A 13,426-nucleotide genomic window follows, 5' to 3' on the forward strand; every position below is an offset into this window, starting at 1 on the left:
ACAAAAGGCCTCCCTGCGACTGGGATCTTTGTATTTAGTCAAATGGTTGAATATTTCTAAATGCAGCAGATTGTTAAAAGTGTGCATCAAAATAAGTAACCAATCACACTGTATAATATAACATCGAGTTTATCATACTGCTTTCAAATATAATATTGTAAACTTCAGTCCAAATTCCTAATTCTTCCACTTCATCCCGAGCTTGGTTGCTTTGCCCTTTGGTCCCTTGCTGGGTGGCTCTAGACTTTTGATGATGCCCTGCCTCGCGTAGCGGGTCATCCCTCTTTGTGATTGTTGGATTCCCAACTTTGGTCCTAATCGGAACCTCCACTCTGTTCTGTCTCAGAACCCCTAACACCCTGTTGATTTTAATAACATGATTATTTCCCTTGTAATTTGTGGTCTTTTGTTATTCTGGATTCTCTTCATCAATCTTGACGACAAAATAGGTAGCATGATTCCACCCTACTAACCACAAGTCATTTCCATTATAATATTTCACAGCATATCATTGCAGGGTTCGAAATTGGCGATGGTCCGCTGGCCATTGGCCACCCAAAATCACGTCGGACTAGCTAAAAATCATAAAATTATGAAGTTACTAGTCCGTCTGGCTAGCCAAAATATTGCTTCAGTGTCAAAATTGATTCTAAGTAGTCCGCCTGGCTAGTTAAAAAAAAGGTTAAGTGCGACCCCTGCGTATAATCTTTCAACATTGAGTATGGGATACTAATCAGTCCATCCAAATCTAAATATTGTCTTGGGTTCATATTTCTTCCACATTGCAATAGAAATTTGGTTTGATATAGACCGATGTTATTCATACAATACCACATTGGGAATTACATAACTAGAAAATTATAAGGCACAAACAACTTTCAATCAAATGGTTACACTAAATGCGTTAGTCAAATACCGGTTAGTGATTGGCTAAACACAGTCACGTGATGAGGCACACTGGTTATGTTCGCCCATGGGCAGAACATTTTTGTAATGTTCTCCCATGGGAAAACATTTTCACGTAACAAATGACAAACGATACCAAACGACTGAACGATCATATCAACCCATAACAGATGATGGTATTTGACTAACCCATATACATGTAATATAACAGATGATGACTTTTGTTGTCGAGAACATGTATCAAACGTTCCACCCTAAGGGTTTGAAATACTATTTCGGGAGGCTATAAGTCCCTCGACTTCGTCTCTGGACTTATAACCTCCCTCAGTAGCATTTCAAACCCTTCGGTTGGAACATTCGGTATGTTCCCTCCCCCGCCAGTCATCATCTATATAATGTACTCATGACAGTTATTGGTGTTTTTACTCTAACCCTCCTCGTGAGTGACTCTCTTCCGTATAATCAGGCTGTCAGAGCTGATATGCACCAAATTCCCAATCACAATGCTTCCGACACTGCACTACATTCAACTTCCCAATTTGGAGTGATGTACATGTTGTAGCCTGATCCCCGAGTGTTCAGCAATAGCATGCAGCATCTGAATTTTACACCTTGAGAAATATCTCTATACATCGTCATCAAACCATAGGCTTCTGTGTAGTGTAAGTCTAATGAGGTGACTTCTTGGAAAGTTTGCAGAAGTTCTGCCCCATTTCCTTATAAGCTGCCGTTTCCGGCGTGTCAAAACTTTCTCCGCTTGACGTCAGTACCTCATGTCCATTGAAAACCAGGAATTCTCTGAAATGGCCCATCTTGACCAAACTGTTAACTTGTGCTGTGACATCTTTAATGACGTCCACATTTCAGACAGTATTAGGCATACAATCAGGGGATGCCTATGTTCCTTGTAGTTTGATGTCACATACAGTTTACTCATTCTGGAAACATTTAATTCCAACCCACTGTCTTTAAAGGACAAGTTCACCTTCATAAACATAAGGATTGAGAGAATGTAGCAATATTAGTAGAGCACATCAGTGAAAGTTTGAGGAAAATCAGACAATCCGTTCAAAAGTTATGAATTTTTGAAGTTTTTGTGCAGTAACTGCTGGATGAGAAGACTACTGCAGTGTATGTATAACTTAGATGTCACATGCGTACAACAATATAAGGAAAATATAAAGAGAATTTCACAAAATTCCATCTTTTGAAAAAAGTACACATTCCCCTGACTCGTTACCGACAAATGTTATGGGTAATATTATTCCCCCTGCCTTTACAAAGAGGCAAGTCGAGTGCTCTCTTATTATGCGAAAAAAGTGAAAATATGTTGAATTTTCTTTTACATTTTCTTTATACTGTTGTACGCATATGACTCACAAGCTGTAGAAGTCTCCTTATCCAGCGGTTCCAACACAAAAATTTTAAAAATTCATAACTTTTGCATCGATTGTCCAATTTTCCTCAAACTTTCACTGATGTGTTCTACTATTATTGTTGCATTCTCTAAATCCTTATGTTTATGAAGGTGAACTTGTCCTTTAACTTTCACTGTGCGTCACAAAATCCCCCTATTTGGTTAAAAATGCTGATGCAAGCAACGTCGTTACATGGTGTAAGTCGCACTACAACTAAAGCAACATCAATTTTTTACAATAATATTGATTAAAGACAAATCAATTAGCAATTACATGATAAATAAAAAATATGTCTCACCATGATAAGGACAATCGATTAAAAAGTTCTTTTTTTTTTTTTTGAAGTTTTGGTGCTGTCATCACGGGATAAGGGGACAACTACACACTTCATGACATCATTATGGAAAACAAAATAAAGAAAATATACAGAAAATTCAACATACACTCAGCAAAAAAAGAAAGTAAACACTTTTTTGAGTTCATAATTTTCATAGAAGATTTTGATGAAAATCAATGTATTATATACCATATTAAAGGTAATTTAATTGACTACTAAGCTCATAGGTTGATTGAAAAGAAAACTTTACGCATGAGTGAGCACATTCGTTTTTGTTCTCCAAGGCACAAAATTAAAAATTGCAAAAATTGACAGGTTCTCTTTCATTTGCAAATGCCCTTCACGATAACGCTGACAACAAAAGACCAGTTTAACACAATGAGAGACATGAATGAAATTGCAAAAACAAGTTTTCCTTCTCTTCATCTCTTTATAACCTCTAAGAAAAGCAAAGTGGGAAACTAAAGGGGGAAATAAGAATTTTCTGTCAAATCAAACTTCAAGTGATGTAGAGAATAATAAGCAAACAGATGATTAAATGAGCAGAATGTCTTTATTTATTTCTTTTAATCTAGTGTTTTAAGAATTCATGAGACAAATTCAAGAACCAAACAATATTTACAATTTCCTAATTTAAACAAAAGCTCAAATTTCTACCATTTTAGTTAAAAATCACTTCTCTTATTTCATTTGAATTTAGATTTGACATAAGATTCTTTATTTTCCTCCATTATTTTTAGCTTTCATCGATCATTTGGGCTTTAAAGATATCATAGAGATCAAAGGTTTATTTTTGCAACTTAATTCATGTTTCGTTTTGTGTGAAATTTGTTGTTTGTTCTTAATGTTCTATGGGAGAGCACATACGCATGAATGACAACTCAGTTTTGCAATTTTTGCTTTTGTGCCCTGTAAGAGAAAAACAAAGGTGTTCACTCATGCGTGAAGTTTCCCTTTTTGTTGACCTACCAGGTTGATAGCCAATTAAATTACCTTTAATATGGTATATAATACATTAGCTTTCATCCAATATTCTATGAGAAATATAAACTTGAAAAAGCGTTTACTTTCTTTTTTTGCTGAGTGTATTTTCACTTTTCTGGCAAAACGACATAGCACTTGCCTCTTTCAGAAAGCAGGGGGAATAATATTACCCTTATTGTGTCTGTAACAAGTCGATGAAATGTGCACTTTTTATGACAAATTGAATTTTGAGGAATTCTTAATATATTTCCTTTATACTGTTGTCCACAATGATGTCATAAATTATAGCAATCTTCTTGTCCAGCAATGATGGCAACAACCTTTAAAAATTCTTAACTTTTGAATCGAATGCCCACTTTCCCACAAAAGTTTCACTGATGATATACATGTTCTAATAATATTGGTGAGCACTGTCACCAGAGCTACCAAGTCTCACGCATTCTGAGTGAGACTCAAGCATTTAGGGGCCATCTCACAATCTCACGCATGGCGTCCATTTTTCTCTTGCATTGGGAAAAATCTGCAACTTGGGCCTATAATAATGAGCATAGCCCAAAGGATTAAAGTGATAGTTGCAATTGAAGGTATATTTCCCTTTTTTCTTTCAAAATTAGACGGTAAGAATAGTCCCTTAAGTACCACTTGATCGCGCCGTAAGAGCTAAAAATTGAAAAAGCTCCCTATCGTGGGAGGGGTAAAAAACCCCTCCCACCTTCGCTCGCGTGAACATTCGCGCGCTGAGATGCCGAGTCATGAAAATCTCACTCATAACATTTTTTTGAACTTGGCATCCCTGTGTCACTCAACCCACATCTGTATTTGGCCTTTGTTTGGCCTCCTTTGATTAGATTTACACCCAGCAGCTTGCACGATTGCGGATACCATGGAATGGGAAAGTGTGAACTGAGAAAAGAGGCTCTGAAGTACAGTGTCTATTCATGCGATTAATCTTTACCAAACTGTGCTGGCTGTGGGATGAATGGAACAAAAAACAGGAAGTAAACCACGAGAGTAACAACAATGAAGGGATTATCAGATTAAACTGAAATTAGGCATGCCTCATTCACACATTCTGTCTATAATTAATGCTAACTTTCAAAGCAGTAGGACTATCCTTTCAAAAGTTATTAGAGTTGAAAGTGAAGAGTGTGGACAAGGTTTTTCAGAAATGAGAAAAGGGATTCTAAAGACACACGTAATCACATTATTCTACCAAAAATGTTCGAGATAAACTGCTAAAAAAACACACCTTCCTTCCCATTTCATGATACCAAATTTAAGCATAATGTAAAAGAAGACCCACTCTTTCAGAAAATATGAAAAAGCCAAGTTCGGCTAGGTTGACCCATTTCACTTATTTTCAGTCCTCACGCAAAATCAGTGTGTGCAACTTTATGTTCGTTTTGTGGTGCACGGTCACATATTCTTTGACAGTTGCCATTCATAGTTTTGCAATGTACCCCATTGGGCAGCGAATGAAGATTGATACAATCGGGCCACCCATGTCTCCCCATGCTACTGAGTCCAAAGCTTTAGATTTATTGTTTACCGGCACTCTAAACATCTACACTATGACTGCAATGCATACATGTTGACAGGAGGTAAGAAAACACACAAAATTTGTATAATGACTGAAAAGATGCTGAACTGTAAAATTGACCCAAATAACACAAGCCAAAGCTTTACCTTTTCCAAACAAGACCTGCTTCATGTAGAAATACTCCTCCTCAGCATCATAATACTTTGTGTATGACCCAGTCTGATGCCCACCACCTCGCGATTCACTCCAGTGAACCTACAAAGAAAAATGATGTAATCTGAGTAGAGTCTAAGGGTGGGATTTCACGGAGCACGCGAACGATTTGCGAAGGACGCGAATGACAAAATCCAACATTCCGAAAAGTTTTTCTCCGAATGCGTTCCGACAATGAAGCCGAAAACTATTCTTGCACAATTTGTGCGAAGTTTCCACGACGTATGTGCGAATGTCGTGTGTATCATTGCTAAAGTACAGCATGTTACCTACACGAAGAACACGCGACGGAAATGCGAACAACGAAAAATTTTCAATAATCATGGGATAAAATGTACCCAAGGAGAGGTGGAAGCTGACTTGAGTTGATTTTTTTCTTTCCTCTATTTCTCCTTTCTTTTTCTCTCATTTTTCTATCGAGTGCTTGCCTACATTTTTTTTTCCCTAGGACCTATTCTCACTAGTAAAGCATTTGATTTTTTTTTGCAGTTCCTCCAACACATAATCTCTATATACATGATATACAGTTCAAATGAAATTTTGCATACTTTAGATTAATATTAAGTGCATTCTGCGATTTTTTTTTTTGTATATCAAACATGTCTTTGTCATTGGTAGTCTTTAATTTCTTTTGTTACTGTAGTTGTTAATGATTGTTTGATGTTTAGATGTATGGTACGATTTTTATTGGTAGAAAACGTATAGGTCATACATCCCCAAACATGTGCCAAACGTTCCCGAGAATGTCTCAAAAGGTACGCGAACAGTTTGCGATTACGTCATAAAATGATCAGAAAAACTTCGCAGATTTCGCGTAACATACGCGAGACATTCTCCAAAGTTTCGGAGTCTATTTGGGGTTTCACGAACATCGCGCGTGTCCTACGAAGGTCTTGCGCATATGACGAGGCTTTAAAGACACTTTCGAGAACAATTCACGAGCAACTCACGACCAAGTGTGCGGAAAAGGTTCGCAACAAATTTCAAACTTTTTTGAAATCATCGCAGAAGTAAAGACGACATTCACGAACAATTGACGACGCTTCCGAACCCTCACGTTCGTTTGGCGATCTTTTGCAGACTAAAATACGAATGCTGGATTTTGCCATTCGCGTCCTTCGCAAATCGTTCGCGTGCTCCGTGAAATCCCACCCTAAGTCTATCTCTTTAAAATTTTGACCTCATACGGAATGTAATAGAGTTCTATTGTTACTTTCATTAGGCCTAACATTAGATTCTAGATGGTGTAGGGCCTAGCCCTTATAGGCCATGGGCTAGTAGGGGTCAACGTGCACCCCCTCTGCACCTAACATTCATTGTTGTTTCCATGTAGCCCTTGGTCTGGAGAGTCAGAAAGTGATGTTAACCAAAAAAAAGTTGGGTCTCAAGACCCGCCCCATGACGTTTTGTGACGTCACTTCCGGAACGACCTCTTCGCGAATATGGGGGGAATAGCATTTGGGTATTAATAAAGTGGTCCCCATGCCTTTATTTTTCAATGATAACCAAAGATTTTGGTATTTCTAGATTCCTCAAAAGATGGGAAATATGATGCAAAGCAAAGTTTGGCAATATAAGCCCTCAGTTTGTCGTCATCAACAACGAAATGGGCAACAATGTTGACAAAATTCAACAAAATTTTACAAAATTTGTGCAATTTTTCAAGTTTCACCCTTTAAGTTTGTATATTTTTGTGAAAAATTTGTTAAATGACTTGAAATTTGGTCTGGATATTAAATGAATATCCCTTTTTAAGAAAACAAAAGATTTTGGCCTAATTGTAATCCGATCTTCTTCTGTAGACATTCAAGTGAGCATGCGCGGTGTCTGGAAATCAGCCTCCAAAATGCTTTTTTTTTTAATGTCCAGTATCAAAAATGAGTTACAACAAATCTTTTTATCATGTAAATTCACAGCTTTAATTAATCTTTACAATCAGCAATCACCTGATTGAATAAAAGTTGCCTTAAAATGAGAAATAAAAGGTGACCAAGGTTCTTTTTTATGATGACTTTGGTCACGACATCGAAGATGAAGACGACGTCAAAGACTAGAATTACGACATAGCAGAGATTATTTTAGATATGTTTTAGTCTCTTTTAAAATTTCATGAAATATTGTAAGTCAAGTTTGTAATTGGGTCAGTCAAATATGTACATTTCCTCGTTGGTAATGATTTCATCAACGTCAATATCTGATTGTTTGTTTATTCCGTTGATTTCATTGAATTTATATTCATTTGATTAATACGCAGTATGACCTAAACTATTTTGATTTTTTTTTTTACTATTTTCTTTCGAAAATTTGGCAATAGAGACTTGCAGGTCATCAACAACGAAATGGGCATTAGTGAGGTTGACGAACTAGACCAGCACAAGCTCTTATGCTAATTTAGATATTCATTACTTTGTGGTTAATTCACTATATCAATCGGAATTTAGTCCGGATGTTAAAGGATAAGTCCAGCTTCGTGTACATGTAGGTGAAGTAAATGCAGCAATATTAGTAGAATTCCACATTAAAGTTTGGGGACAGCGGACAATCCATTCAAAAGTTTTGAATTTTTAAAGTATCTGCACTGTCACTGCTGGATGAGAAGACTACTACAGTGTGTGATGTCACATGCGTACAACGATATATACAATGTACGGAAAATATAAAGAGAATTCTACAAAATCTTATTTTTTGAAAAACGTGCATATTTCTTCGACATGTCAGTGACTTATATGAAGGATATTATTCTTCCTGCCTTCTGACAGAGACAAGTCAAGTGTTCTTTATTTTGTAAGAAAAGTGAAAATATGTTGAATTTTCTTTTTATTTTCTTTATATCGTTCTACACATGACAGTGACATCACAAGCTGTATTAGTCTTCTCATCCAGCAGTGAGCGAGCAGAAACTTCAAAAATTCATAACTTTTGAACAGATTGTCTGATTTTCCTCAAACTCTCACTGATGTGTTCTACTAATATTGGTGTATTCACTCAATTCACATGTCTGTCAAGTTGAACTTTTCCTTTAAAACAGCCATCTTTCATTAAAAAAGAACAAATGAGCCATTATTCTAATCCTGGCCTCTTCTGTAGATGTTCAAGAGGGCAGGAGGAGTGCAAAATAAGAACCAACAAAATGTCCCCTTTGGTGACTAGTAAATTGATAATGATATATTAACTCGTTTGTTTCAAGTAGAATTGGAACTTAAATCATTTTGTTTAAATCATTAAACACCTGCTGAATTACATTTGACTTCAGTGATGACAGCAAAGACAGCAGCGTCGATGACAAAATTCACATTGGAGTTTCGTCTTAATCCCAAATTCAACTGAATTTAGCAATTACTTTAAGACGACCCTTAAAGATTAACACCATTAGCTATGAGGAAAAGAAGATTTTGATTACATCTGCATTTTGCCTTCTCAACAAACTCGAATCATTTAAAGAGAATTTAGTATGTTTTTTTTTAATAATCCTGAAGTCTTTAAGATGTTTAGTGTGCATGCAAGGTGTGTGAAACAAGCCGCCGTAAGTTCTTTTCTGCCGTCTAGCAATCAGTTTTTCGTTAAAGCAGGGATCTCGCCAGCGTATATCACCCTTGTCGGCCCCGACAAGCGTGCGGTTTGAAGAAGCAATTGCCGACAAGGGTAAAACTTGCCGACAAGGGTAACACCACGCGTGAACTTGCCGACAAGGGTAACTTGCTTGACGAGCTAGGTTCGGACCAATTTCTCGTCTTTTTCAGTCTTTATTATCTGGCTAGAAAAGAAGCTAGATGTTGAAAGCAGCAGCAGTTTACATACTTATACAGGCGCAAAAATTTACCCACGCAGTCACCGCACCGATCACAACAACGCGGCTCAACAGAGCGACGTACTAGCTGATACCAGGGAGGTCTCACCTCCCTGCTGATACACACCACATCACACACTTGCTCACTCACATGCGCTCTGATTTGGGATCCACACACACATGCGCCAGCCGGCCACTTACAGCTGCCTGCGTGTACAACGGTACAGTGTATTGTGAGAGGGAGAGAGAGGACGGAAGAGAGGGTTGGAGGCCGAAGGAGGCTGAGGAAGGCTGACACGTACTCGCTTGTTGTCACGCTTGTTGTCGGGTTACGCAAAAACAAACGATATGAAATGCATGCCCCCCTCCGCCAAAGGTTATATTTTTTTTTTTTTTTTTTGGCTGCTTTGGTTTGTTTGTTAGTTTGTCTGCCTGTCTGTCTCTCTATTCGCAAAATAAGTCAAAATTTGGGAACAGATTAGGATGAAATTTTCAGGAACAGTTGGTTGGTAAAATGGCGCAAGGAACAGATGATTAAATTTTGATAGTGAGCAGGATTTATAATACCACCGAAATTCACCGCCAGGATCCAGGATCTTTAGATTTTGTTTCGTATATTTGAAAGGATTCGTATCAATTCTTTAGGAAGCTGGCCATCGGCAATGACGCAAAATTAGATGCGTTCAAAGCATTGCCGCAGAGAGAAAATTAACTCCATTTTTTGTTAAAAAAAGAAAAGATAAAAGAACGTGCGATGGAGTAAGCAAATGCAAATTGTTATTTAGGTTTTGGTAGTTTCAGTGGGTTATTTTTTTTTTTAAATCTAAAAAGCCATGCGTTCCATTTTAGCCTTTTCAATTTCTATGGATTTGTAAACGTCATTCGTGAATATTCCATTTTCCTTCTCCGGGCCGAAATTTATAGTAATTCTGTCATGATGGTCTTTCAAGTTCAACGTATACGTAATGCTCCACGTGCTTCTGGCTTGGTTTGTTAAAATGTGGGTTAGGGGGCCTTCACGGGCAGAAAATAAATGATGATCATTCATCAATGTTCCCAGTTGGTTTACATGCTATGTACACGCTGTTTACGACCACTGAAGCAAGGTGGCAGTACGCGCGACATTCTTTATCTGACACCTGGCTTTCGTGGAAATTTCCATGAAATTTCCACAAGCCATGATATCAAGTTTCCCCACTGCTTGAGGTCGTGCTTTTTTTTTTTATTCTTCATTACGAACATCAATTTGTTCTAAAAGTGTAGATAATTTGCTTTGAGGACATGTTTCTTTCTTCTTCTTTTTTTCATTGCAGCATCGGTAACATTTTGTTTTGTTCATCGTCCCAGCATGGCAGGGGTTCAGGGGAGGAGAACGATAGGAATGACTGGGGAGAAAATAAACTGAAAGAAGGAAGCATCTTTTGAGCGAGCTGTCTTTGTTTTTCTCTACATCAGCATCAGTTATCGCCACCAAGATTCATTTTTTTTTTCGTTACTCCTACAGATTAATGATAAAATGATGCTAGATTCTTTATTCTGAAGGTTCGTTCATCCAAAAATGATTAAGAAAAAATGTCCGTTCATTTCACGACGAAATCAGTTTTGTTATTTCGAACGTTCTGCCAGTGAAATTTCGGAATAAAACGACGGCACAAAACAGCGTGTTTTCGTACTCTAAGGGTCTGTTATTCCGACAGAAGTAGTATGATGAAATAATAAATTATAGATTCTTTATTCTGAAGGTTCGTTAACCGAAAATTGAATAAAGAAAAATGTCCGTAAATTTCAAAACGAAATCAGTGCGTCATTTCAAACGTTTTGCCAGTGAAATTTTGGAATAAAACGACTGCCCCAAAACAGTTGCAGTTTTCTTACTCTGAGGGTTCGTTACTCCGACAGATTAATGATAAAAATAATGCTAGATTCCCTATTCTGAAGGTTCGTTAATCCAAAAAATGATTAAGAAAAAATGTCCGTTCATTTCACAACGAAATCAGTTTTGTTATTTCGAACGTTTCTGTCAGTGAAATTTTGAAATAAAATGACGGCACAAAACAGCGTGTTTTCGTACTCTATAAGGGTCTGTTATTGGGCAATTCCATAAATTCGGACGTACATTTTGAACACATTATTAAGCTGCCAAAGATACAAAGATTGAGAATAGGAAACTTTTTTCTGGCCATGATATGACAAGTGGTTGGTAAAAAACAATTAACTATGAAAAAATTATGTCAAGACCTCAGTGACCTTGGAATGATTAAAAAATAGCATGTGTTCGGACGTACACAGAAAAAGTGAATTTTCTGACTTCATAAGTTCAGTCACAAAGTTCTGTGAAGTATGCAATATTTTTCTAAAAATTCACATTATATCAGGTAAAGTAGATGTGAAATGATGTAGAAATGTAAAAAGAATTAACAATTTAAACAATTAACATGGAAATTAACATGTTTGTTTTTTGTTTCGGACGTACAGTTTCGGACGTACACGACCGCCGTTTCGGACGTACACTATGTACGCCCTCAACAACACTTATAATAAATGCAAAAAGAATTTTGTTACATAACTATTAGTCATCCTAGGCCCTTCTCAGATGATAGCACTTGTCTGTCATGTCAGCATTACCAGTGTAAATGAATAAAAGAGCTTCAGAACATGAAAAATACTGTATACATAGGATCTGTGCATTATCAGCTGCATTAATACATACAAATTCAGGCATGATACTTGTATTACAGAACAAGAATTCTAATATCAAACTTTGTGATTATAACACAAAATACAGCCTAAAAACTAACTGGCCAGAACAACAGAAACACATGTGTTGCAAATTGTAGGTAACCAATTACTATAATATTAATTACAGAAATATTATATTTCTGTTTATTTTTTTTCACAATGTGATCAAGGTACAAAATAATGTACGGTCAACGAAGTACTGTACCAGATGCATTTATTTACAAACAGAAAGAAAAATACAATTTGTGGAAAATCGAAAGATTTACAATTAGTACATGTAGTAGCCAATAACTGTTTGTAACATACTGACTAGATATTTGTTACATGTATACCATGGTGGCAAAACAATACATTTTTTTACAGAGAACAGTAGAGTAATCCTGACACAATGGATATTGTTCATGGGCAAGTCAAAGCTATTTGACTTTGCCATCTCATGGGAAATAAGAGTAAAAAATAGGCCTGTTTTGCCAATATTATAATTAAACCCTAGTCTATATCAAAGCATATTGCAGAAGTAAACAAGGACCTTTACAATTATGGAAAAAATTAATCAAAAGAAACCATTTGCTGATTCCTTTATGTTGATTCAACAGTAAGTACATGTATTGGACCAGAAAATTTTACGTGAATTTTTACTCTGTTCTTAAAACTATCTGAACTTACAATGAAAAGAGCAGAGCAAAAATTGCATGGTTACATTCAATTTATGAGTGAGTTATGTATTTGCATGAAGATAAATTACAAATTAGACAGGGCTGCACACTTACCCATTTTTTCTACTGGTCGGACTGGTCTGTCAGACCAGTATGTACCCAGTTTTTCCATCTTTTACTGGTCCATTCCTTTAAAAAAAAATTACTGGTCCGACAGTAATTTTTAATTGTCCTGGGCCATCGGACCAGTGCCAGTGTCCAGCATTGAATTAAATCATTAAACTTAAAAAAATATGATATGACATAGATACTACAGTAGACCGTGAAACCGATTTTGAAAGAAGATAAATACATCATAGCGTAATCAAGAAAATTGACAAAGGTTTAGGAACTAACCGAAGTGAATTGAACATTGTATGTCTATGAGGTCATAGGTCGTAACAATGATGTACTAATATATGTCTATTGTTGTCTAAATTGCAGGCTGTGTGTCCATATAATCTGTAATCAAAATGCATGAAGATGCAGATGATAACTTCAAGTCACAGGATTAGGATTTTAAACACCAGCTGACAAAAATGGTAGGAAACAGTACATTGTAGTATTACAATGTGAACGCAAGGTGATAAAAAGCTGAATACTCAGTCTTGGCCAAAATAGGAGGGTATTTCATACAACAAGCCACCTTCTCTGCTCTGTGTAAGTAAGCAAGTAATCAATATCTGTCCTTGTAAAGACACATTGTCTAAAGAATGTATCAGAATGTTGATATATGACCATTCCCTACTGTTGGTGGTTTTCATACATTCCACAGTATCAACCTCAGACCACGCTTTCTGTTCAGCC

At 36.6% G+C, this 13,426-nt stretch overlaps 1 protein-coding gene across 1 annotated transcript in view; it reads right to left on the bottom strand.

The window, feature by feature from the left end:
* LOC139711862 (arrestin domain-containing protein 3-like) overlaps positions 1 to 13,426 on the bottom strand; it is a 144,972-nt gene that overhangs the window by 110,007 nt on the left and 21,539 nt on the right. Inside the window, exon 2 of the mRNA XM_071623712.1 lies at positions 5,332 to 5,440. Within this exon, the coding sequence (XP_071479813.1) occupies positions 5,332 to 5,440 (109 nt within the window). The remainder of the gene's footprint in view (positions 1 to 5,331; positions 5,441 to 13,426) is intronic.

The sequence above is a fragment of the Diadema antillarum genome, unplaced genomic scaffold, assembly GCF_040938485.1.
Source record: "Diadema antillarum isolate AM-2024a unplaced genomic scaffold, OU_Dant_1.0 seq00001715_RagTag, whole genome shotgun sequence".
Lineage (NCBI taxonomy): Eukaryota > Metazoa > Echinodermata > Echinoidea > Diadematoida > Diadematidae > Diadema > Diadema antillarum.